The sequence below is a fragment of the Jaculus jaculus genome, chromosome 10 (genome assembly GCF_020740685.1).
Source record: "Jaculus jaculus isolate mJacJac1 chromosome 10, mJacJac1.mat.Y.cur, whole genome shotgun sequence".
NCBI lineage: Eukaryota > Metazoa > Chordata > Mammalia > Rodentia > Dipodidae > Jaculus > Jaculus jaculus.
In genome coordinates, this window is record NC_059111.1 from 33587335 (window position 1) to 33614131 (window position 26797).

At 38.5% G+C, this 26797-nt stretch overlaps 1 protein-coding gene across 2 annotated transcripts in view; it reads left to right on the plus strand.

The window, feature by feature from the left end:
• Nucleotides 1-26509, plus strand: part of Lca5 (lebercilin LCA5) — a 73249-nt gene extending 46740 nt beyond the window's left edge. For both annotated transcript variants that reach the window (XM_045160043.1, XM_004660475.2), the window contains exons 4-8: nt 13586-13723; nt 14301-14397; nt 14934-15076; nt 23703-23835; nt 25612-26509. In XM_045160043.1, coding sequence (XP_045015978.1) covers nt 13586-13723; nt 14301-14397; nt 14934-15076; nt 23703-23835; nt 25612-26447 — 1347 coding nt within the window. In that variant the 3' untranslated portion in view covers nt 26448-26509. The remainder of the gene's footprint in view (nt 1-13585; nt 13724-14300; nt 14398-14933; nt 15077-23702; nt 23836-25611) is intronic.
• Nucleotides 26510-26797: the final 288 nt, after the last annotated feature.

A 26797-nucleotide genomic window follows, 5' to 3' on the forward strand; every position in this document is an offset into this window, starting at 1 on the left:
GCTAACAAAGGGATGAGCAGTTAATCAAGTGTGGTAATGCCATAACCCCAGAGGCATTGATCACTTTCACAGCTAATGACAGATCTTTGGTATTTAGGTACAAAGCTGATGTGTAGTAGAGGACTAAAAGCTGACATAATTATTGGTGAAATACACATGGAACCATGGATAAGACTGAAGGAAAATGTCCCTTTATTATTTAAAGGGCTGTTGAATGGCAGAAGAGAAATATATTTGCTGAGAGTAATATAAACCTGATGAATATTGCTTACAAATTGGTTTCCACTCATTTGTAAGGAAGAAATCCAAATCATCTAAGTTGATCATGAAATCAATCTCTTTGAATTGTTCAGCTTTCTGTCCCTGGTAATATTTATTACATATATATTTTTTATTATTTATAGACACCTAATGTTCATCTTCAGGCCTATTGAAAAAGCATTTCTATAAGGTGAGATAGTGAGATGACCTCTAGGCTCCTTGCTTTGAACAAGGCTTGAAGTCTTGAGACTTGAGCTACAGTAACAATGAATAGCAGATACAACTGACACGAATAGAGCTGCTTTCACAAATTTCCTATTGGTATTTGGATGGGCATTACTTTCTTAACAAGAATTAATGAAAGTAAAGTCAGTTTCCTTTGAGTTTACAACAGTTGTAAAACTATGTTTATATCTTACTACTCTCTTTAAAAAGCTAGGACTCAGAGATATTTTCTTTTGAAAACAATTAAATATTTAAATAGTTTTTCTTAATTAAACTATTTCTTTAAATACATTTTGAAATTAATAAGAGTGGGGAAATACCCTATTTGCATTTTCTTCTTCTTTTTCCATTCAGTACCCATGCAAGCCAGATGCATAAGGTGGTGCACGTGTCTGGAGGCCCTGCTGTGTCCATTCTCTCTCTCAAATAACTAAATAAAAATAAAATGTAAAAGAAAAAAATTAAAATCCTTAATAGTCTTAGTGCCCATTGTTCATAGTTTTTAGTATCTTTATCTTTTGGAGTGATGGAAGTACTATGAAGCATAAGGCTGTTTTATGTTGCTTTTAAATAATGAATTTTATCAATTGTGCAAATGATTTTTCTTTGTATATAGTGATTGTTTTTCTCATTTAATTAATATGGAAAATTACACTTTAAAAGATGTATTCATTGTGTGCAAGTATGTATGTATGAATGTGCCTGTGTCACAGTGCACCATGCATGCACCAAGGTCAGAGGACAACCTGGAGGTGTCTGCAAATGAATTTGTTTGCTGAGCTCCAGATTCTTCTGGCTGTGCCTCCCATTGTTGTGGGTAAGCAGGGATCAACAGATTCAGGTGCCACTTTGCATCTGTCTTATGTGCATGCTGGGGAGTTTAACCTGGATCAGTAGGCTTTGTAAGCAAAAGCTTTCAACCACTGAGCCCTCTTCTCAGCCCCGTTATTTTTTATTTTTTAATATTATTTTTTAGTTTTTAATGTTGAGCTGTTCTTGTCTTGCATTTTTGGAGTTCCTGCTATCTTGCCTGATACTGATAGAGTCATTGTTTAGTTCTTTGGGCTAATGCTTGTTGGGAATTTTTGCATAATGTTCATGTTTAGAAAAAGTCAATAATCTTATTTTTTTAAATTTTTATTTATTTATTTATTTGAGAGTGACAGACACAGAGGGAAAGACAGAGGGAGAGAGAGAGAATGGGCGTGCCAGGGCTTCCAGCCTCTGCAAATGAACTCCAGACGCGTGCGCCCCCTTGTACATCTGGCTAACGTGGGACCTGGGGAACCAAGCCTCAAACCGGGGTCCTTAGGCTTCACAGGCAAGCGCTTAACCGCTAAGCCATCTCTCTAGCCCCAATAATCTTATTTTTAAGCTACTCTTATTCAGCTTAGATCTCAAGATTATAAACATTTTCAAGAATTATTTGCAAAGTTCTTCTTTTTGATTTTTTATTACAGATTGCAAAAGTTACATAAATATGTTTCTTAAAATTTATTGAATCTCACCTCTAATTTAGTGTGTATTTCGAAGTTTGTATTTGTCCTTTCTTACTATATTTTATTTTATTTTTATTTATTTGACAAAAAGAGGCAAAGAGAGAGAGGGACGGGGGAGAGGAAGAGAGAGAAAGGGAATGAGTGCACCAGGGCCTCCAGCCACTGCAAACAAACTCCAGACCTATGTGCCACCTTATGCATCTGACTTATGTGGGTACTGGGGGATAGAACCTGGGTCCTTTGGGTTTGCAGGCAAGCACCTTAACCACTAAGCAATCCTTTCAGCCTGTATTTGTCCCTTTTTTTGATTTTTGCATTTCATTTAATAATAGTAAAGGTTCGTGTCTTTTTTTCAAATATTTTACTTTTATTTATTTATTTGAAAGAGCAAGTGAAAGAGAAAGCAAGAGAGAGAGAATAGGTGTTCCAGGGCCTCTAGCCACTGCAAACAAACTCCAGACTCATGTTCCACCTTGTGCATTTGGCTTACATGGGTACTGGAGAATCAAACCTGGGTCTGTAGGCTTTGCAAGCAAGTGCCTTAATCACTAAGCCATATCTCCAGCCCAAGATTCATGTCTGATATTTCATTTTCAGTTACTTGGAATAGCTTATATTCATTGTATCTTAGATGTTGTATTTTAAAATATTTTTATTGTTTGCAAGCCAAGAGAGGAGGAAAGGAGGAGAGAGAGAGAGAGAAACAGAGAAAGAAGGGGTGCACCAGTGTTTCTTGCCACTGCAAATAAACTCTAGATGCTACTTTGTGCAATTGGCTTTGCATACCAGGGAATTGAACCAGGGTCGTCAAGCTTTGCAAGCAAGTGACTTTAACCTCTGAGCCATCTGTCTATCCTCAGGTTTTGAATTTTTGTCATTAATGTTTATTTTTATTAGCACATAATAATAATACACATTAATGGGATTTTATTGTGATATTTCCATGTCAGCAGAAGTAATAAGCATAAATTAATCACATCCTTCCACCTTCTTCTACTCCACTCCTTCCCTGTCAGCCTCTTCCTAGTTCCTAGTGAACACTATTCTACATTCAAATTGATGTCTATTTGTCATTGGCTTATTTTCACATATGAAAGAGAACATGTGATACTTGTCTTTCTGTTTCCGTCTTATTTGCTTAACCCAGTGGCTTCTAGTTCCATCCATTTTTCTGGAAATGATCGGACTTTGATGTTCTTTTTGGCTAAACAATATTCCACAGTACATGCATACATTTATGTATATATGAATATATGTGTGTATGTATTTATAGATGTGATATATGTGCACATGCATATATGCATATTTATCACAGTTCTTCTGTGCATTCCTCTGTTACAAGCACCTAAGCTGACTCTCTGCTATTAGTAGTGCTGCAACAAATAGGGTATACAGGCATCTCTTTTGTATGCTGCTATCATTTCTTCAGGATGGATAAGAGCTAGATCATGTTGTAGTTCTACTTTGAGTTTCTTTTTGTGTATGCATATGCACATGTATGTGCATATATGTTTATGTGTATGCAGGTATGTGTGTGTATGTATATAGGGGCAGAAGTAGATGTTGGGTATCTCCCTCAGTTACTCTCCACCATAGTTTTTGAGACAGTCTCTTATGATCATGGAGCTCACTGATTCGCTAGACTAGCTTGCTAGCAGGCCCCAAGGATCATCCTGTCTCCTCCTTTCTAGTGCTGGGATTACAGGCATGCATCTATGCTCAACTTGGATGGGAGTGCTGAGGACCAAACCTGGGTTCTCATGCTTGTGCAGCAAGCACTTTACCAACCCAGTCACCTCCTCAGCACCCCAGTTTCAGTGTTTTCCATAATGACTGGACTAATTTATATTCTGAACAACAGTGTGTGAGAATTCCCTTTTCTTCACATCTTTGGTAGTATTTCTCTCTCTCTCTCTCTCTCTCCATATATATATATATATATATATATATGTATGTATGTATATGCATACACACACACACACACACACACCCCTTTCTGAGTGGGATGAGATGGTGTCTTGTTCCCATTACCCTAGTAGCTAATGCTACTGAGTATTTTTAATATATTTATTGGCCATTTGTATTTTCCCTTTTATTATCTGTTTAGATCATTTGTCCACTTTTAACTGGATTACCTGTTCCTTTTAAAACCGAATAGTTTTCCAATTGTCAAGTGTTTTCTCCCAGTTTACAGGCATTCTCTTCAGTTTCATATTCTGTACAAATAATTTCCAAGTTCTTTTCATTGTTACTTGTTTCATTGCTGTGCAGAAGTTTTTAGTTTGATGTAATCCAAATTTATCAAAATTTTAAAAATATTTTAATTGTTTCGTGGGGGGGGGAGCAGAAAGAGAATGGGCATGCCAAGGCCTCTAGCCACTGTAAATGAGCTCCAGGTGCACCTGCCACCTTGTGTGGCTTATGTGGGTATGGGAGAATTAAACCTGGGTTCTTAGGCTTTTCAGGCAAGCGCCTTAACCACTGAGCCATCTCTCCAGCCCCCAAATTTGTCAAATTTTGCTTTTTTTGTGGTTTTCTGAGGTAGTGTCTCATTCTAGCCCGGGCTGACCTGGAATTCACTATGTAGTCTCAGGGCGGCCTCGAACTCACGGCAATCCTACCTCTGCCTTCCCAGTGCTGGGATTAAAGGCATGTGCCATCATGCCTGGCTAAATTTCGCTTTTGTTTCCTATACTTTTATGGTCCTATCAAGAAAATCTTTGCCTGCCCAAATGCCTTGAAGTGTTTTTCATATATTCTCCTTTAGTAGTTTAAGACATTTGGGTATTACATTAAGGTCTTTAATCCATTTTGAAGTGATGTTTACTAGAGAAAGTGATTAAGTCTTAATCTTTTGCATGTGGATATCCATTTTAGAGTTTGTCCTTTATTCAGTTGTATGTGTTTGGAACCTTTGTGAAGAATATGCCTGTAGGTTCATACTTTTATTTTGGGCTCTCTGTTCTTTTCCTATGGCATATATGTGTCTGCTTTTATGCAATTACCATGTTGTTTTGGTTAAAATGGCTTTGTGTAGTATGTCTTGAAACTAGGCATTGGTGAATACTTTTGTTCAAGATTGCTTTTGTTATTCATGGTCTTTGGTGCTTCCATATGAAATTTAGCATGGCTTATTGTAGATTTTTAATTCATTGGCATTGTCATAGAAATTGTGTTAAATCTACAGATTATTTAGGGTAACAGTGTTGATTGCTTTCGTCTGTGAACTGTCTTTCCAGCTTCACTGTCTTTCATTCAGTGTTCTCTAATTTCAGTGCAGCTGTCATTAACTTCCCTAGTTTATTCCTTGGTTGTATTTATCTCTGGTTACTGTGAATGGGATTACTTTCATAATTTAGTAAATTAATTATAAAAAGGCTATAGAATTTTCTATGCTGATTTTTGTGTCCTGCTACTTTTCTGAATTTGTGTTAATCAATTCTTTTGGTGGAGTCTTTTGCTTTGTGTATAGAATCATTTGCAAATGGACAGTTTTGGCTTTTTGCTTTCCCATATGTATCCTTTTATATTCCTTTCCATTATCTAATCGATTTGGCTAAGAGTTTTGGCATTGTATTGAATAAGAGCACTGAGAGTAGATACTTGTTTGGTTCCTTATCTTAAGGAAAGTGCTTTCATGTTTCCCCAAAGAGTTTGATTCTGGCAGTGGGAATATACATACATGTGTTTGTGTGTGTATAAAAGAGTTTATATGTATATGTATGTATATGTATGTATATATATGTGTATATATAAAAGAGTGTATATATATATATATATATATATATAAAAGAGAGTGTGTATATGTGTGTGTGTGTGTGTGTGTGTGTGTGTGTGTGTGTGTATATATATACATACACACTCTTTTAGGTTGAGGTATAAGTCTTCTACATCTCATTTTTTCCGGAGTTGTCATAAAGTTACTTTAAGTAGTACATGCTTTATGAAAAGTGTGTAATGTATTTACAAGTTCTGTCTTCTTGATGGATTGTTCCTTTATTAATATGTAATGTCTTTTTTATCTCATGCTCATATCAATAATTTTGAGACCTATTGTCAGATAAGAGGATATCTACTTCTGCTTGCCCAAAGCTTCCATATACTTGGGACATCCCTTTGCATCCATTGAGTTGCAGTCTGTGCCTGGCTGCCAGTGAGCTGTGCTTCTTGCACAGAACAGGTAGATTTTGTTTGTTCCTCAAGTAAGCTAGTCAGTTACAAAGTTAAGACCACTTACTTTGGCTTTAGAGTTAATATTGAGAGGTTCTTGCTCATTCCTATAATTCTGTTGGGATTTTTTTCTGGGTTATTTATGTACTATTTCTTTTCTTTTTCCCTTATTTATTTTAGGAGGTTGCTAGCTTCCTGAGTTAAGCTTTTTTGTTTTGTTTTGTTGTGTTTTGTTTTTTGAGGTGGTGTCTCATTCTATCCCAGGCTGACCTGGAATTCAGTATGTAGTCCCAGGGTGGCCTCGAATTCACAGCGATCCTCTAGCCTGTGTCTCCCCGAGTGCTGGGATTAAAGGCATGCACCCCCACGCCCAGTTGAGTTAAGCATATTTGATTCTTTTCTAATTCTCCTTTCTTTTTTCAACTAGTCCTATTATGAAGTGTATTTTTTTCCCTGCTCCCTGTGCTTTTCTTCTTCACATGTGAAGGATTCTTTCATCTTCTGCAATAATATCTTAGCCATCATGAGTTGCTTCATTTTGTGCTTAGAAGACATTTATCCCCATATTGACCTTGAACGGATAATTTGTTGGCTGCACTAATCTTTCTTGCAGTTGTTTACTTACTCTCAGGGCTTGAGGTACCATCCCATTCTTTCCTGGCTGTTCAGGTTTCTGCAGAGAGTTTTCCTTGTGAGTAAGCTGATGTTTACTTTGAAGCTTCCCATGTTCTTTTCTTTGTTGTATAGTCTTGGCATTTTAATGTGCTGGTTAAGATTTTTTTTTTTTTTTTTTTTTTTTTGGTCATGTCTGATTGGGATTCTAAATGCTTCTTGTATACTTAGATCTTCCTATCTCTCCCTAGACCTGGGTTTTTCTGTTACAATTCCAGTGGCTAGGTTTTCTGTATTTAGTTTGCATCTCAGCTCCCTTGATGATGTCCCACAGCTGGTGAATGATGTGGTCATGTGTCATTGTTATTGTTATTTTCTGTTCATTATTGCTGCCTAATGTATACACTCCTTGTAGATTGTTTGGCTGTGGTGAAATTGGAGTCAGTGCATACTTACCAGAACTGAAGAGACTGGAGTCTCAGGAGTAGAAGGACATTAGCCATTCAGGCAGGTGTAGTGTAGATTGCAGGGTGTGTGTTCTACAATGGAAGTCATGGTCCCAATCAGGTGACAGAGGCTCCCTTCTGCACTGTCAACACTGGCTGTTATCTAGAACAGTCACTAGCATTGACCGCGCCAGCTGTGGAAAGGGTCCTGAAGCATTGTCTTTGAACTAGACAGTGGTATGAGCCCTGGTACTTAAGCAGGTGAGGTGATGACAGGAATCATAGCATGCTGTATAACACACCTGTCTTGTCAGCAGTGTGTGAGCTGATTTGTGGCCACTGCTTGGATATAGCGACAGCAAGAGTGTGGCTTTCTCCTTGCTGTCACTTTGGGTATGCCTGCTTGCTGTTGCATCCAGCCATTCATACTTGGGGGTGAACAATGGCCAATGCTTTTCTTCCTACAATTTCTCCAGCTGTACTCCCAAATACGAAGAGGAAAAAAACCATAGCTGTACCTAGGAGGACTTGCAGGAACAAGAGTGGGGAAAGAACTTTCCCTCTGGACCTTCTTATGCCATGTGCTTTGAGTTAGGGCAACAATTGGAGTGGTGGTATACCTCAGGACCACCCTAGCAAACTTGTGGGCTAAGGAGCAGTGGAACAAGAGTTCTTTCCCAGCCTTGCTCATGAAAGGCATCTGTGTGCCAGATAGGGAAGTCTTAACTACCTTGATTCTTGGCCCTGGAAAGGAGCCTTGTAAAGAAAGAAGCCATGGCCCTGATCTTGCAGCTAGGCTCCGAGCTCCCTGCTTGTGAAGTACAGTGCCCTCGTCTTGTCTCATTACCCGCTCTCTATAGTTCAGTGCTGTCAACTGCATTTGTACCAGTCACTTGACTGAGGCAAGCTGGATTTGTGTTCACTGTCAGCTCAGTCAGTGCAGTGGAATGTCTGTAAATCACAGAGACGGGAATATACGGGGCCTTTCAGACCTCTAAAGTGTCCAAATTCAGATAGTAGGCCCCATCTTGAGATGGCTCTTGGCTTCAACTTTCTGAGTGCTTGCTGGGAGAGGATGTGAACTCCTACTATTAGTAACTGTGTAGATTTCAGGTTACCAGTTCAGTCAGAGCACAAATCTTTGAGGATTATGGAACTTCTAGAAAATAACATAGGGAAAACACTTCAAGAGATAGGCATAGGTATGAGCTTTCTAAACAGGACTCCAATATCACAGGAAGTAGTCCCACAGATCAACAAATGGGACTCTATGAAATCGAAGTTTCTGCACAGTAAAAGAAACTTGTCAACAGAACAGACAGCCTACAGAATGGGGGGGCAATCTTTGCTAGCTGTACTTCAGATATGGGATGAATACTTAGAACATATTAAAAACTGAAAAAATAAACACTAAAAATCAAAACCAATAGCCAGTAAATGGGCTAATGAAGTAAGTACATGGTTCACAAAAGAAGAAATACAAATGGCCAACAAATATTGTTTGAATATTAGACATCCTTAGTTGTCAGGGAAATTCAAATCAGAGTTTTTTTTGAGATTCTGTCTCACCCCAGGCAAACCAGTAATCAAGCAAACATGACAAAGGCTGGTTGAGGTTGTGGGGAGAGTAACTCTTATTCACCACCGCTGGTAGGAATGTAAACTAATATGGTCATTAAAGAAATCAGCATGTAGGTTTCCCAAAAAATTTACAAAAGAATTACCAAGTAGCCCAGCTCTACCACTCCTAGACATGTACTCAAGGGCTCCATATCCTACCATGGAGATACTTGCATATCCATGTTTATCACTACACTCTTCACAGTAGCAAGAAGATGGAGCCAGCCTAGATGTCCATCAACACATAGATGGATAATGCGATACATACACACACATGGATTTTATTCATCTATAAAGAAAACTGAAATTTTCTGGAAAATGAATGTATCTGAAAAATGTTAAGTGAGCTGACTCAAGTCTCAGAAAGACAAGTCACATATGCACTCTCATATGTGGATTCTAGCTTTCATGACTAATGTGTACAAATGAGTATGGGCTTGGGTATAGACAATGAAACAACAAAGTAGACCATGAGGATTAGGGAGATGGATTAGCTGTTAAGAGTGTTTGCCGTATAAACATGAGGGTCTGAGAGTTCTTAGGACCACCCAAGTTTGTTTACCCAGAACCCATGTCAAAATCTGGGCATATCCACCCACATCTATAACCCCAGTCCACAGGATTGCAGAGGTGGGCAAAGAGGGAAGAGTCTGGAGAATCACTGGGGGCTTGCTAACAAAAAGGGGTGGCTGGTTGAAGCAGAGACTATGTCTCAAGAAAGTATATAGATGAACAATGAAGAAGGGTACCAGATGTTCTCCTCTGGCATCTGCATGTTTGTGCACAGTGCACTTATCTGCTTATGCACGCATACACACACACACACACACACACACATGTGCATACACCACGCCACACATATTGAATATACACATACATTTACATACATTGTATGAACACACATATGCATATGCCATATGATATACCATACCACATACATTGTACATATACACACACATATACCACATATAATATCACACCACACACATAATATACACATGCATATAATACACAATATACCACACATGCTATATACCCCACACATATTGTACACATACATAATACAACACACTACACATATTTTATGCACACATACACATGCATGAGGGGTTAGAGCAGTGGGTCACACATGACATGCAGCTGCAGAGGAAGGTACTGGGCCTGGAGAAAGAGAAAACAGGAAGGGGAGGATAACAGGAAAATTAACAACAAAAAATTCTGTTTGAGAATGCCATAATGCAACCTAATACTTTGTGTGCTGATTAAGATAAATAAATAGAAACACTGTGTTCAGTATTTAGTATTAGTATTAGAGTAATGATAGTACCCTAGTTTTTGGTTTGGGTCAATCTGATAAGGTGTTAGAATGCCCACATTTTAAGAGTGAAATGTGATAGGAGGGCTCCCAGACTTCTGAAATATTGTTAAAATCTTTCCTGAGTGCATTTTTGTAGTGTTTTTGAAAAAAAAATTAGCTTACATTTTACGGCTTTTTTAAAAAATTAATATATAACTTATTTATTTATTTTTGTTTTGTTTTTCAAGGTAGGGCTTCACTGTAGCCCAGGCTGACCTAGAATTCATTATGGATTGTCAAGGTGGCCTCCAACTCACAGTGATCCTCCTCTGCCTCCCGAGTGCTGGGATTAAATGCACCACCATGCACCACCATGCCCGGCTCTAATATATAATTTTTTAATTGCCAACTTCTGTACTTACAGACATATATATATATGCATTTAGCCAGATAAGAGCAGACTTTATACCCCTAAGGCTCATGACCTTCCCTGCCATAGGTTTTTGATTAGGTTTTCAGTACCAGTCATGTATTCCCTCCCATAGAGTGGGCCTCTAGTCCAATTAGAGAGCAGTTGGTTTCCCACAGAACAGACATGCTACTATTATACCCATTTGGTCATTTGGCCTATCTGGCCAAACTTGAGGTTTCCACTCTCCACTGTTTTCACTACTGATGACTTCTGTCTCCCACAGGGCTGCATGCAGTGCATCTTCTTCCAGCTTTCATTTGGTTTGTTTACATGGAAGTTTTCAGCTCAACCCCAGCTTGATTTCTCAGTGACCTTGCCACCCAGGCATGTGGAATCTTCAGCACTAGGGTCTTATATTTTTCTGGTGGGAAACCAAGGGCCTTGGCAATAGCCTATAATGTTTTGTAGGTATCAGGGACCTCCCTGGCCAACAATTCACTGGAAGGTATCCCATTCCTGGCACTGAAAATTTTCTAGTAATAATGTATGTCATCTGGATATGCAATTACCCTCCAAAGTAGGCTTTTATATATCTTATTCAGAGTATCTTGAATTTTGATTGACCACCCCCCACACCCTTCTTTTACTCAGTCTCTTGCCCTGGCCCCGCTTAGGCTATTTTTAGAAATGTATGTTTTTCTAATGTCCCTTTGTCTTGCTTTCCTTTTGTCAGTCCTTGTCCATCAGTTCCCAGCTGATAGACTGTCCCTGTAAATTAGCTTGTATTTTCAAGAATAAATGGAGAATGCACAAATATACTGTATTCTTTTGATGCCTGTCTTTTTCAGCAGAATTCCTGTGTGTGTGTGTGTTCATGCATGTGTGTGGTGGCCAGAGGACAGCCTACTGTGAGGTCATGAAGGCATCAGTCAGTCTCGGCATGGGAGCAGAATATACCTTCACATCTTGTGGTTCTTACAACCTTTCCACCCCCTCTTCTGCAACGTTCCCTGAGCCTTGAGGGACATGTTACAGTATGATTTAGTATTGAGATCTCTGTAGACTCTGGATGAGTTGTGAGTCACAGCAGTGTCTTTTGCCATCTCCCTTGAGCAAGTTGTCAGGCTAGCAGTGAGAGCAGTACTCATGGTAAAACTGCTGCTTATCCTGCAGTATCTCCTCGGCCCCAGCAAATGTGATAGAGGTGACTCATTTTATGGTAGGTAGTCAGTTATCTTTTCTTGTCATATTGATGGATCTTAGATCTCCACAGTGTTCTATGCCATCTGTAAATAAAACAGATTCTCCAACCAAGAGTCATTTCAGATTGGATTAAAGGGAACAAGCATAAAAATTTAAGGGACTTGCTATATATACCCTCTTTTCTTAGCCAAAGAGCAGTAGGGTCTTCTCTTGAGTTTCTGATCTATAGGATTCTGACTTGGTTTCCAGTACCAGGTATGAGTTCTCTCTCTCCCATTGAGCAGGCCTCATGTCCAATCTGAGAACAGTTTCCTGTGTAGGGTGTGTGCCACTATTGTACCCATGGGTACTTCTTGGCTAACTGGTTTATTTCATAACTTGTACACTATTGGTGACAATTATCCCCCAGTACATTTCTTAGCCCCTCTTATTAAGGGCTGTTTCTTGTAGAATGCTATCCAGAAGAAAGGTTTCTGTGGTCCTGATACATGTTGTCATTAGTTTTGTGTAATGGCCCCCCCTACCCTCTATTTGTCTCTTCTCCCTGCCCCCACTCAAGACTCTTCTCCCCTGTACTCTGTCCCTCACCAATCCTGTCAAGTATCCTCTCTTCTCATCCTTTCCTATTTCTACTTTCTCCTAGTCTCATTCTAGTTCTTTGCCAATACTCTCGATGCTTATTTCCACCATTTTTTAACTGAGCTGTTTGGTTTGTTAATACTGAGTTGTGTGATACATACATACATACACACTGCTACAAGTCAGATAAATGACCTCCATATATTTTCCTCAGATTATGGATTATCTTTTTATTTTCTTAACATTCTTTTAAAGACCATGAGTTCTTAATTTCAATAAAGTCTAAGAAACTTCATTTCTTAACCTTTCTCTTAGAGAAATAATGAATCAGTGCTTGAAGTTTTAAATACCAGGCTAGTCACTATAAACAGGGACAACAGCAGAATTTGCTTAAATAATTTATGATGATTTACAAAGTAAAGTGACATTCTATTCAGAAAGATTGCTGCCCTCAAGTGTTGGCCTAGGCTTTTGTCATATTTAGTGATAAAAAGTTCCAACTTTTATCTAAAGTGCTGGCAGTGATGATTACAGGGTAATGGGATTACCACAGCCACCTATTTTCCATCTTACTTTATATATGTTTTATGTAATCTAGAAGTTAGGAATGGTACCTTAACAGTTGTTTTAAAGGAAATATTTAAACTTAAGTCCTTTTATAAACTAAATGAATCATGTTCCAGGACAGTGGGAAGAGCTGCTATTCTCATCTAGAGTTTTCCAGTACTCTCTGCACCTTGAAAAGTCTTGAGTGTTTTCAGCTACCTTGGTATTTACTACCTGACAATGATTTCCCAAAGCCCATGTTTCTCCTCATGTCTCTTTGCTATCTTTTGTTCCCAGTTTAAGTGGCTGGGTGCTTCAGGCAAGTGCTAAAGAATTTATTTACAAGTCATTATGAACAGCAGGGAAGGGAATACTAAGTTAGATGTCTTATTAAACCCTTAGTGAGTCTCTTTATTGGTTTATTTTATGTTCATGCACACTAAGCCCAGCCTGGTTTGTAAGTCTTGTCAGAACCATCAAAAATACCATTTGAGCCATGCTTGGCTTGATGTTGCACACCTTTAATCCCAACACTTAGGAGCCTAAGGTAGGATGATCATTGTGAGTTCAAGGCCAGCCGGGAACTACAGAGTGAATTCCATGCCAGCCTGAGCTAGAGTAAGCCCCTACCTCAAAATATATATAAAATCTCATTTGACACTATTAAAGGTTATCATTTCCCACTGGATTTTTCCATACTTTTTTATATACATAGGAACTATCAAAAAATCTTGAGCTGAGTACTAATAGCTTCCAACGACAGTTGCTTGCTGAGAGGAAAAGGGCATATGAGGCTCATGATGAAAACAAAGTTCTTCAAAAGGAGCTACAGCGACTGTGCCACAAGCTAAAGGTAAGTGTCTTATGTCACATTGAATTATTTCTCCTTTAATATAAATTACATGAAAACCCCAAGGTTTAAAAACTGTTAGAATGCATATTTGTAAGTTAGCACTACATAATTTATTAAATTCTAGTTTTACTGGTCACTAATGGATTGAGACTGTAGAATTCTACACAATTATGCATATCTTACAGTTTTCTCTGATCATCATAGTCTCAGAAAAAGGCTTAGCCCCCAAATTGTGATTAGCTCCTGAATTTAAAAGCATGACTTAATTGTTAACTCCTAAATAACCCCAAATCCACACCTTAGAGATGCTGACTAAGTTCCATGTCTCTGAGGCAAAGCCTGGTGACACGGGAACCATAACTAGCTTATCAGGGAAGAAAATGAGTTTGCTTTATTTGTTTTCTTTCCTCCTCCTCCTTTTAGGGGATATTCCTTTCTATAGTTTCATAACTATAAAGGGAAATGGGACTAGATATATTTCAGTTTGGTATGGAAAATATAATTTGAATAGGTTAGGGTACTTGTTTTATTTTAAATTAAGATGTTACTTCCATAATTGTATTGGGTTTATTTTCAGGAAAAGGAGAGAGAATTGGATATAAAAAACATATACTCTAATCGTCTGCCAAAGTCCTCTCCAAAGAAGGAAAAAGAACTTACATTAAGAAAAAATGGTACAGTAACCATTATTGAAATACTGGTCATAGATCTATTGATAATAAAATTCTAAAGTAGAAGGAAATGAAGGGAAGGAAGCTGAAAACTTATTATAGTTTTTAAAACCCTTGTGAACGTAAACATTCCCAAAGCCCTGAGAGTGATATATGAGCCTTCATTTAGATAATACCTAGCTTGAATAGTTACTTTTTACTGAGATATTAGATTCCTTTTACTTTTTCTACTGTATTTTGAAGCATATTATTTCATTTCACTTATAAATACTGTATATTATTATGCAGTTTTATTTTTCTTAACATTACAATTCTATGAATTGCAAAAATTTTTAAACATAAATTTTGTAAAAGATTAGTAGTATTTACAATATATTCGCCCCTAAATCATATAATTGCCACTAAATCCTAGAGACAAAAATAGAAATTATGAAATTATTATGCCACACAAAATGTGCATTTTCTTATTACTGTCAGTGGAAGATATGCCAGAACTGTTCCATGGGATTAGCAAAATTTTTCTATCATTTTCATGGTAGTTTCATGCCAGAGTGACTTTGCAGATTTGTGCACAAAAGGAGTACAAACCACAGAAGACTTCGAGCCAGAGGAGTTTCCTATAACACCACAGACAGTCATGTGTTATGAAAATAGATGGGACAGACCTGCACATCCCTCTTCGGTGAGTTCAGAATGTGACTGTGGGCCAAAGTGCAGGTATGACAGGATTCCTAAGAACATGGTGTCAGGCAGTGTAATGTCTCAGCAGTAGGGCAAATGTTCAGAATATTCAACAAGTATTTAACTGTGAAAGAGATCAGATCTTTGTGTTTTACTGCACTCCTTTGGATTTCCTCTCTTATTTCACATGGCATTTTTCAGATACTTCAAGGAGATTGATTTTGCTCTAGGTTGGAAGTGAACATAGAGTATTTGCTCTCAAAGTCTTTTTTATAACTTTTTATATAATTTTTATATAGTTCTTGAGAACTTTCACTACTTTAATGTTTCATAGCAGACTAGTTATTTTCATACAATTTGTTGGACTGCAAAATTTTTCTGTATAATTAAATTCTAACTGAATGCTAAGCAAGGTTGAAATCTGACCTTTTGCCATTCAAATTAGGGTGGGATTCATTTAGGAGGAATTTACACTGAATCAGCAGTGTAACTTTTTTTCTTTCTCCAAGAGATTTTTATCTTTAATGTTTATGGTTTATATTCAATAGAAAGCAGTATTTCATGGGTCTAGCATGTGACTTAGAATGTCATACTTTTAGACCATATAGATTCTTGAGTGGCTGGAAGAGCAAGTTTCTTGGCGTGAGAAAAAGGAGGGGCTGGTTTGGCTCCTCTGTGTGCTTTAGGATTTTTGTTTGTGTGCTTTATTTTTGTATTGTGATTGAGACATGTAGCAGGCAGCTTCAGGTCACTGAGATGAACTTCCAGACCAGGCACAGTTATAGAGTAAGGGATTCATTGACACTTACAGATCCAGGGGAAGTTCCATAATGGCAGAAGAAGCTGGCCTGCCTTCACAGGCCCATGCAGACAGAGAGAAGCACCAGCCAAAAAGCCAAAAGCTACATAGCACACTACACTTCAGGAATTCCAGCTAGGCAGACTTTGCATATCTTTAGATTGAAATCTGAAACCCACCACTACACCTTAAGATCCACCCAGTGACACTGCCTCCAGCCAGGTGGCTGCAGATGCAAACTACAAACAAATAAAAACTGAATATGTTGGGGGCCATCTATTCAAACCACCACAAGACACATTAGTTATATCTTCTCTGCTTGTTCATATGTTTGTACTATCATCAAGACAATTCATGTTGATCTATACCTTTAAATTGTTAAAGTATAGAATAACCTTTAAAAAGATGAAAGAATTTAGCCTTTAACATAGTTGAGCAGAAGGAGCAACACCTGGTAGAGTGAGTGAAAAGGAGTTAACTCTTAAGAACTGATTTCCAGGCAAATCCCAATTCTAACATCATTTTATTTTTATGACTTCTTAGAGCCTGTTTCCTCATTTATAAAATGAAGTAGGCTATCTTTCAGGTCTGAATACAGCCTGCCTCTAAAAAATCTGAGCAGACAGCAGTGTAAAGTACAGTTTGAGCTGCTGTTAGAGGCGCAATACAGTACAGTTGAAGTGAGGTGTACTTTCCTTCTTGTGACAGACTGCAGTGAGCTGTCCTGATGGGGAAGTGGTCCTCTGGCATATTGATCTTTAATCCTCTTCTGCACTGTTGAACTAGCTCGCCTCCCTGGGAGAAAAGGAATGTGGAAGCAGAGAGCAAGCTGCTTCTGTGAATATGATCAGAAGTTATACTTCTCACCTCCCACTGGGTCTGACAAAAATAGAATTAAGGGAAAAAGGGTTTATTTTGGTTCCTTACTTAAAAAGATGAGTCCATCTTGGTGGGAAAGGCATGGTGGTGGGAGTGTGAGGTGGCTGGTCACATTGTGTCCATAGTTGGGAAGTAGAGAGGTGAATGCTGGTGCTGAGCTGGCATTGTCCTTTCTGCCTTTTATTCAGCATTCAGTTCAGAAACCAGCCTGGGGGGTAGTGCCACTTTCCTCTTCAGTAAAACAACTTTGGAAATCCCCTCACAGATATAATTAAAGGTGTTTTTCCTAGGTGATTCTAAGAGGACAATGGAGATAAACCCTCACCAGAGGCCAGCAAGTAGAATTTCTTTGTGCCCTTCTGAACACTCAGGATTCTGTTACTAAAAAGATGAAAGTGAAAATGCATGTCAGGAGACAATAATCAGCATCATTAAATCTTTACTGACAACAGATATCTTAGTCTTATTTTGTTAATAAAATTTTTTGTTAAATCACCCAGATATTTGAGAGACTTTGGACACAGTCCAAAGTTGGTTGGTGCCATTGTTGCTGCTGTATTCTTTCAAAATCTTCCTTGTCCACCATAGTTGGCTAACAGCCATCTCTGCTTTAGTTATATTTTGTTGAAAATATATAGAGAGGTAATACTTCTGAATTTTTGTGTAGTCTGTTGGTTTATTTTCATTATATTGATTGGTTCTGATATATCTTTTTTTGTTTTACTTTTTTTGTATTAATTAGTTTTGTACTCAGTGAATACAGTTAAATTGGTACCATTGTTAGCCTCCTCCCTGTCCTCCCCTCTCCCCTTGGCTCCTCTTGTTGAGGTATATGGGTCATACATTGTGGAGTTATGGGTAGGAGGAAATGTCTCTGTGTATCATGACCCAACATGTGGCTCTGATATTCTTCTGTAAATTTCCCTGAGCCATGTTGTGTTCATTTTAGGTCTACTTCAGTGATGAGGTCTTGGGAGCCTCTGTGTCTCTGGATATCTGATTTGGTAGGAGTTGATTGTTCTCTGTGTCGAGCTTCTTCCCCCTTGTGCTGGTACCAGGTTCACCAAGAAAACAGCACCCTTGCTTGTTTCACCAATTATTATTAGTTTCAGCTGGGGCCCTTTTGAGGTATGATGGGGTGGTTCTCTCCTTCGGATCTGTGTCTATCTGAAAAAGAAAAGCAGGTTCTCCAATGGAGAGTAAAGTTAGCACTACATAAATAAATAGGGAATTTCCTCCTATATTTTCTTCCAGTAGTAGCCGAGTTTTCAGTCTTAAATTGAGGTTTCTGACCCATTTGGACTTGAGTGTTGTGCATGGCAAGATGTGTGGATCAAGTTTCAGTTTCTTGCATGTGGTTATCCAGTTTATCTAGCACCGCTTGTTGAAGATGCTATCTTTTTTCCAGCCTAAATTATTAGGGTCTTTGTCAAATATCAAGTAGCTGTAGTTTCTTGACCCAAAGTTTGGGTCCTCAATTCTATTCCATTGGCCTATACTCCTGTTTTTATGCCAGTACCGTGCTGTCTTTATTACTATGGCTTTGTAATATAGCTTTAGATCAGGTATGGTGATGCCTCCAGAGTATTTATTTTGCTGAGGATATGCTTGGGTATCCGAGGCCTTCTGCCTTTGTATATGAATTCTGAGATCATTTTTTCTATCTCTGTGAAGAACAATGTTGGACTTTTAATTAGAATTGCATTAAATCTGTATATTGCCTTTGGTAGGATTGCCATTTTCAGAATGTTAATTCTGCCTATCCAGGAGCATGGGAGGTCTTTCCATTTTCTCAAGTCCTCCTCAATTTCTTTTTTGACTGTTTTTATGTTTTCATTGCATAGATCTTTCACTTCCTTGGTTAACATTATTCCAAAGTATTTTTGTTGTTGTTGTTGCTATTGAAAGTGGGACCATGTCCCTTGTTTCTTTCTCTGTTCTTTGTCCTTTGCATATAGAAAGGCTACTGATTTTTGTGCATTAATTTTGTATCCTGCTACTTTGCTAAAGTACTTAATCACCTTCTAGAGTTTTGGGATGGAGTCTTCAGGTCTCTTACATATAGAATCATGTTGTCTGTGAATAGAGCTAACTTAACTTCTTCCTTTCCAATTTGTGTCTCTTTTATTTCTTATTGCTTGAGCTAGAACTTCCAGCACTATATTGAAGAGCAGAGATGAGAATTGACACCCCTGTCTTGTTCCTGATCTCAATGAGAATTCCTCCAATCTCTCTCCATTAAGTATTATTTGGGCTTTAGGAGCTTTGTATATAGTCTTTATTATGTTAAGATATGAAACAACCATGCCAGTTCTTGCCAGTTTTGATCATGAAGTGATGTTGTATTTTGTCAAAGGCCTTTGCTGCATATATAGAAATGATCATGTGGTTTTTGTGTTTAACCTTGTTTATATGGTGTATTACATTGACAAGACTTCCTTATGTTGAACCACCTCTGCATTCCTGGGATGAATCCCACTTGGTTAAGGTGAATAATGCATTTGGTTCATGAGGATTTTGTTCAGGATCTTTGTGTCTAACTTCATCAGGGAAATAGGCCGGTAGTTTTCTTTTATTGTGGAATCTCTGCCTAGTTTTGGAATTAGGGTGATACTAGCTGCCGGGCTCCTTCCTGGTCAAGTAGTGCTGAGGGAAGGACCAGGCCTGGTGGTTCCTCCCTAGAGGTTGAGGGGATGATGAGCGTCAGATGACTCAGAAACCTCTCCTGGCCACCGGAGAAAAACCACACTGAGTCTTTTCAATGCAGGAACTCACAGAAACAACTCACTTTATTACTCCGAACAGTTGCCTATATCATGTTGGGGACAAAGGCAGGGATTTTAGGATGGGGGAAGAGGTAAGGGCCAATAGTAAACTTTAACTATTGAAATGGTAATTACAATTGCCTTGTGGAGGTAGCAGGCCAGAAGCCATTAGGCATCTTGCTGAGTCATAGCTGGCCAGAGACAGGTCACCAAACTTTAGCTAGGCTCAGGAACTTCCACTAGGCCTCACGCCTGGGCCTTTCAGGGCCCAACAACTAGATTCATAGAAGGAGCTGGGGAGCTTTCCCTGTTCTCCAATTTTGTGGCACAATTTGAGAAAGATTGGTTTGTGTTCTTCCATGAAGGTTTGATTGAATTCATCTGAGAAGCCATCTGGTCCTGGACTCTTCTTTTTGGGGAGGTTTTTTTAAATTACATTTTCAATCTTGATGAGTGTGATAGGTTTGTTTAGGAGATTAATCTGCTCTGAGTTTAGCATTGGTAGATGGTATGTGTCCAGGAATTTATTCGTTTCCTCCACATTATCCAGTTTTGTGGAATAGAGCTTTTTGAAATAAGTCCTGATGATTCTCCCAATTTCACTTATGTCTGTTGTGATCTCTCCTTTTCCATTTTGAATTTTGTTAATTTGAAGCATCTCTTTTTTTTTTTGTTTGATCAAATTGGCCAGGGGTTTGTCAATTTTGTTTATTTTTTCAAATAACCAGCTGTTTGTTTCATCAATTTTCTTAATTGTTTGCTTAGTTTCCAATTCATTAATTTGTGCTCTGATCTTAATTATTTCTTTCCATCTGGAGATTTTTGGGTTGGATTCTTCTTGCTTTTCCAGTGCCTTTAGGTTATTGATATGGGATCTTTCTGTCTTTGTTATGAAGGCATTTAGTACTATGCATTTTCCCCTGAGGACTGCCTTCATTGTTTCCCATAAGTTTTGGTATGATGAGTTCTTATCGTCATTCATTTCCAGAAATTTCACAATTCCATTTTTTATTTTGTCCACTACCCATTTATTGTTTAAATGTGTGCTGCTGTTCAGTTTCCAGAAGCCGATGGGATTCTTGGTGGGTCTTTTGTTGTTAATTTGTATCAATAGAGCATTGTGATTTGATATCAAGCAGGGAATTATGTCAGTCTTCCTAAATATATGGAGGCAGACTTTGTGACCCAGTATATGATCTATTTTAGAGAATGTTCCATGGGCTGCTGAGAAGAATGTGTAGTCTGTGAATTTGGAATGGAATGTTCTATAGATGTCCATTGGGTCTACGTGATCTATGGTTTTGTTGAGCTGTCTTACTTCCCTGTTGAGTTTCTGTTTGGATGATCTATTACTGATAATGGTGTATTGAAGTCTCCAACTATGATGGTGTTGGTGGTTATTTCTGTTTTATTGTCAAATAGGTTGGACCTGTGGTGCCTCTGTGTTTGTGCATACAGATTTATAATTGTGATATCCTCTTGGAGTGTTCCCTTGATAAGTAGGATGTGGCCTTCTTTGTCTTTTTTGATTATTTTTGGTTTGAAGTCTATTTTATCTGATATTAGTATAGCTATGCCTGCTTGTTTCTTATTCCCATTTGCCTAGAATATGGCAGAAACCCTTTCACCTGAGGAGGTGTGGTGAGATGGGTTTTTTGAAGACAACAGATTGAGGGGTCTAATGTTCTTATACATCCTATTAGCTTGTATCTCTTTATGGGTGAATTAAGGCCATTAATATTTAGGGTAATGACTGTGAGGTATGATTTGATCCCTGCCATATTGTGTTGGTATATGTGGTTTGGTGTTCTCATGGACTTTGAAGTTTTTTGTGCCTACTCTGAGTTTGGTTATTGTGATCTGCTTCTTATAGGCATTTGAGGTTGATTATTTGATTCTTCTGTGTGGAGAATTTCCTGAAGTACTCTGTGTAGGTTTGGTTTTGTGTTCATGTAATTGTGAAGCTGAGTTTTGTCATGGAAAGTTTTTCTGTCACCATCTATTATGAGGGGTACTTTTGCTGGGTAAAATAGTTTGGGTTCTTAGACTTTGCAGTGTTCCAATCCAGGCCCTTCTGGCTTTCAGGGTTTCCATTGAGAAGTCTGGAGTAATTCTGATGGGGTTTACCTTTAAAAGTGATGTGCTGTTTTTCTATAGCTGCTTTTAGGATTTTCTCTTTTGTGTCAATGTTTAGAGTCTTAATGACAATATGTCTTGGAGAGTTTCTCATTTGATCCAATCTGTTTGGAATTCTGTTAGCTTCTTATATCTTGATGGGCCTTTCTTTTGAGAGAGTGGGAAAGTTTTCTTTGATTATTTTGTTAAATAAATTCTCCATGCCTTTGGTCTGAATTTCTTCCCCTTCTGGTATTCCTATGATCTGGATGTTAGGATGTTTAAGGGTATCCCACAATTGCCTCATTTTCTGTTCACAGAAAATTTTGAACTTATTCAAAGTTTTGAACTCTTTAACTGTTTCTTCTGTCTTGTTTTCCAGATCAGAGTTTCTATCCACATGGCTGACTCTATTCTTGAGAACTTCTAAAGAGTTTTGGGCTTGTTCAATTAGGTTTGCATTTTCTACTACTTTTCTATGTATAGTTTCCATCTCTCTGTCAAGCTCCCTCTTCACATCATTTTCGGATCTTCTTGATGCTTTTTGGAATTCATCCTTGCATTTCTTTATGTCTTCATTTAGCACTGCCAGCTGATTTTTGAGTTCCTCTTTTGTTTTCACACTCCTTCCATTTTCTTGTGTCTTACATCTAGTCTAGTGATGGCAGCATCCACATGATTATCGGTCCTTTGTTGCTTTTCTGCAAGTTCTACCAGTAGCTTAGTCAGGGTTGCATTGCTCATAGCTTCATTTTGGTGTTCTGATCCTAATGTTTCTTCAATGTTTTGATTAGAGACATTCATTGTAAGATCGGGTAATCTTACTGGATTTACTTGAATTTGATTTTTCATGTTATTTCTTTTGCACTGTGGTCTGCCCATCACAGTATAAGGGCAGGGAGAGTAGGACTGTGGTCTCAATGGGTGGGCAAAATGGTGCCTCTTGGGGGAGCTGGCCTGAGCTAGCCAGCGGGCAAGGAAATGGTAGAGCGGTCCTGAGTTCCTGCGTGGAGAGCCACCAGGGCAGCCTGAGCTCATGTGCAGCTGGCCACCAGCAGCCAGTAGATGGGCGGGCAGCTGGTGCAGCAGACGTGGTATTAGGCCAGAGCTGGAACAGGCAGATGGGCAGAGCAAGGCTGAGCTCACTTGTGGGCAGGTTCAATGTGCCTGAGCTGGCACATGGATGAGTGGGTGGCCAGAGGAACAAGTGGGCAAATGGACAGAGCAGGCTGAGCTTAAGTGCATGGCAGGCAGATGGACAGATTGAGCCTGAGTTCCATGGGGCCAATGGGCAGAGCCTACTCAAGGTCACACATTGCGGGCGGGGGGGGGGTAGCAAGTGATCACCCCTGCACAGTGAGACAAGTGGAACTATGCTGGCCTGGGTCCTTTTTTCTACAGTAAGTGTGGGAGTTTCCTGAGGCTGGGACTATGGCTGTGGTGGCTGCTTGGGGGGCGGTTGGGAGATGTTGGGTACCCGAGAGTGAGGGAATCAGCCAATCCCCCTTTTTTCCCTTCTGTGCCCTCCCACTGGCGATCCGTTAGATTTCTCTCCTCTAAATGACCCAGTGAACCTTTAATGCCTTACGTTTCTTTCCTGGGGAGGTGTGGCATGGTTAGACAATTGCCATCTTGACTGGAAGTCCCCAGCTGGTTCTGATATATCTTAAATATGTTTTGTTAAATTTTTTTGTTCATCTTTTATTTATTTATTTGAGAGTGACACAGGGAGAGAAAGAGGCAGATAGAGAGAATGGGCGCACCAGGGCCTCCACCACTGCAAACGAACTCCAGATGCATACACCCCCTTGTGCATCTGGCTAATGTGGGTCCTAGGGAATCGAGCCTCAAACTGGTGTCCTTTGGCTTCACAGGCAATCGTTTAACCAGTAAGCAATCTCTCCAGTCCTTGTTAACTATTTTTCTTAAAATTTTAACTAAATATTTAAATAAAAATTTGCTTTAATTTCTAATTTAGTAATTATGCTTAATGGAAGATAAATCCATGATGTTTAAATACTCTTTTCCCCTTTTCTATATGTGAATGTGCACTCAAAACTGCATGATAGGATCTGGAATCCCAAGAGCAAGATGAGCATGAAGAAGCAGGGATTCTAAACTCAATTGTGGAGAAAGAAGAAAAAGTCAGTAAAGATCAAGAACTGAATATTGTTAAACAGGAGGGCAGAAAGCTTGAGGATGGTAAGAAAGAGTTCACTTAAGGAAATGGTGTCAGCATCCCTTGGGCAAGAAAAGGCTTAGGGTCCTAATGCCTGGCAACTGAACTGTGAATTGGTTTTATAGAAAGGGAAAGGTTGAGGCAATAGTAGGGGTGCTATATCAGGAGTCCCAGCTTTTTGAATTATGCTACTGAGGAAACAAGAGGAAAACTTAGTTGCTGTTTGTGGTTTGAGAATAAGGATAAGTGCAGACAAAGCAGTATTGAGATAAAAGGGGAAACATGTCTTTGTGTATTAACTATAATTTAATGAAGAAATAACTGGAAGACAACCTTCTTTTTATCTTGGCCTTAAGACTCTCTAGTTTACAAACTAGCTTAAAATAAAATAAGAAAAATTAAAGAATTATGAGGTCCTGAGTATTCTTATAATCTTTCTGTGATTTTAATATGTAAAGTAAATAATTGATAAGTTCAACCATAAATGGTAGAAATCCTGTGACACACCACACATAGTTTGAGATCATGGAATCCAGAAATAAGTTCATTTCCATGTGGATAAAATGTTAAAAGTATGGGCAAGAGTGTTCCCATACTAACCTTTGAATAGACCACATGACTAGCAAAGTAGCTGCTTAGAAAGAAATCTTTTGTTTCATCTTAGGCTGAAGTTCATGGAATAGAGAGTTACAGCCCAATTGTTGCTTAAATCTATTAATATATTATTGAAATGGAAACTATATTTACATCATTGTTGGCTAACAGAGCAAAATGCCTTTCCTTATTAAACTATAGTATATAAAAATTAGGTGCTACAGTTAGTTCCTTATGGTGACAACAGGGGTAAACAGAAGATTGTTACTTGTGTTTTTGTCTGATTCCCCCCACCCCCCAGTCTGTGGAATGACCTATGGCACTAGTAAGAAGTTATGCCACTTATTGAAATTATCAGTTTTATAGTGTTCTTACATATTTTAATATTTTTAACATTTTTATTTGGAAATGACTTCAAAACTGTACAAAGATGCCATGAATAGTCAAAAAGTTTTTGAGAGAATTCTTTATTTCATGCCCTTACATACTTGTATATGAATTTTCTCCCAAACACAGACATTTTCTTATATTTTCCAACATAATTTTAAAATCCAACCGATTAAATCTTATAGTTTATTTAATCTATTGTCCATATTGTGATTTTTGTCAGTAGACACACAAGATTGTTCTCTATAGCATTTTCTTTCCCCTACAACATGGCTATAAGTTGTGTTTGTGTTTAATTTTTGTAACTCTTCATGCTTCTTTATTCTGGAGATACACACACACACACACACACAGTTTATCCTATGGATTAACATTTTTGATGAATATAGTTATTTTTAAAAAATAAAATATTCTACATTTTGGTATATTTGAAATTTCTCTTAGCTCTAAGTTAATTTATTTGCAATTAGAATACTGCATAAGGGATGCTGTGTCTTTCACAGGATATGACATCTAGGAATTTAGTTTTTAGTTCTTTGTTATGTCCTTCCATCTTAACTACCCTCTATGAAGTATGTGGTATTATTATAATTTTAAAAAGACCCTTCTCACCCTTGCCCACTACCACTGAAAAAGCAAAGCTTTCCATGTGACTCCTAAGTGAAATTCACATTAGTTATCCCCTGTCCCAAAACATGTCTGTCCATGGACACTGTATATAGAATACCCAATAGAGGTTTAAAGGCAGTAATTGAGCTTACCTGTTTAAAAATATTCTTTGCTATAAAATTCCTATCTTAAAATTTCATTTCATACAGAATGGGAGAAAGAAGAAATTGGTAAAAAGCAAAAAGAAAAGACATCTTTCTTGCAGAGGAGAGAAAAGCCTGAGTTAGAAACTGGATACCATGTGGAAATGTATCAGATTCAGCATGTGGATAAACTGAAAGAGGAGGAAGAAGAAAGACTGAAGAGAGAAATGCTGCTCGCTAAGTTGAATGAAATCAACCAAGAGCTCCAGGACTCTCAGGGTCTGAACCGCCTGTCCTTGCCTCTGCTGCCCGACTTTGAGTCAAAGCTGCGTAGCCCGGACAGAAGCCCCCGAACCCATCCCTTCTCTGAGCCCTCAGAGAGGTACGTCAACGGACATCCGTTGTCAGACATCAGCTTCTCAGCCCCACGAGGAGAGGGTAGGAATGCTGGCAGCACCAGAAGCCCAGCCTCTCCAGATGATCTTACGTTCGGCAGCTACGTGCCTTCATTTGCCAAGACCTCAGGGAAGTCATATCCACTCAGCCAAAGGAGCAGTGTGGAAAACCTTACTAAAGACAGCATAGATTTAATTGCAAGAAGAGAGAAAAAAGCGAACCTGATGGAACAGCTGTTCGGTACCAGTGCCAGCAGCACCATGTCTGCCAAAAGCAGTGAACCAGGTTCTCTGGCCACCAGCAGAGGAGACTTTGACCCTCTTCATTTTGTCCCTGGGGATAAAAGCAGCAGGGTTCGAGAACCTGATGGAGAGGAAGACTTTTTCCTCAGTGAAGGAAGAAGTTTTAATACAAACAGACATCAATTAAAGCATGCCAACAATAAGCCAGCAGTGAAAGCAGTTGATTCAGTTGAAGATGAGGTTGAGGAAGTAACACTGAGATGACCCGCTAGAGTATATATGTGTACATATTTCACTTGTAAATATTAAAATATTTCTATTCAGTATTTATTATAAACATTTAGACCTTTCATGTTTAAGAAGCCCTTAATGGGAAGGTTTTTTTTTTTTTTTTTTTTGTAGCCAGGTATGATGCCATTCAAAAGAAGTAGATCATACCCGTGCCACATAGTTCAATTACTGAGAGGAGACTAAAAAGAGATGTCTCTTACTTTATTTCAACTTTTTACTTACAGATATGTTTTGCCTCTTAAGCCAGTTCTGTGGGAAGTTCTACTTCACTGGAAGTGTTACTCATTTATTACTTTTACAGACTGTTTATTCTTGGTCAAATT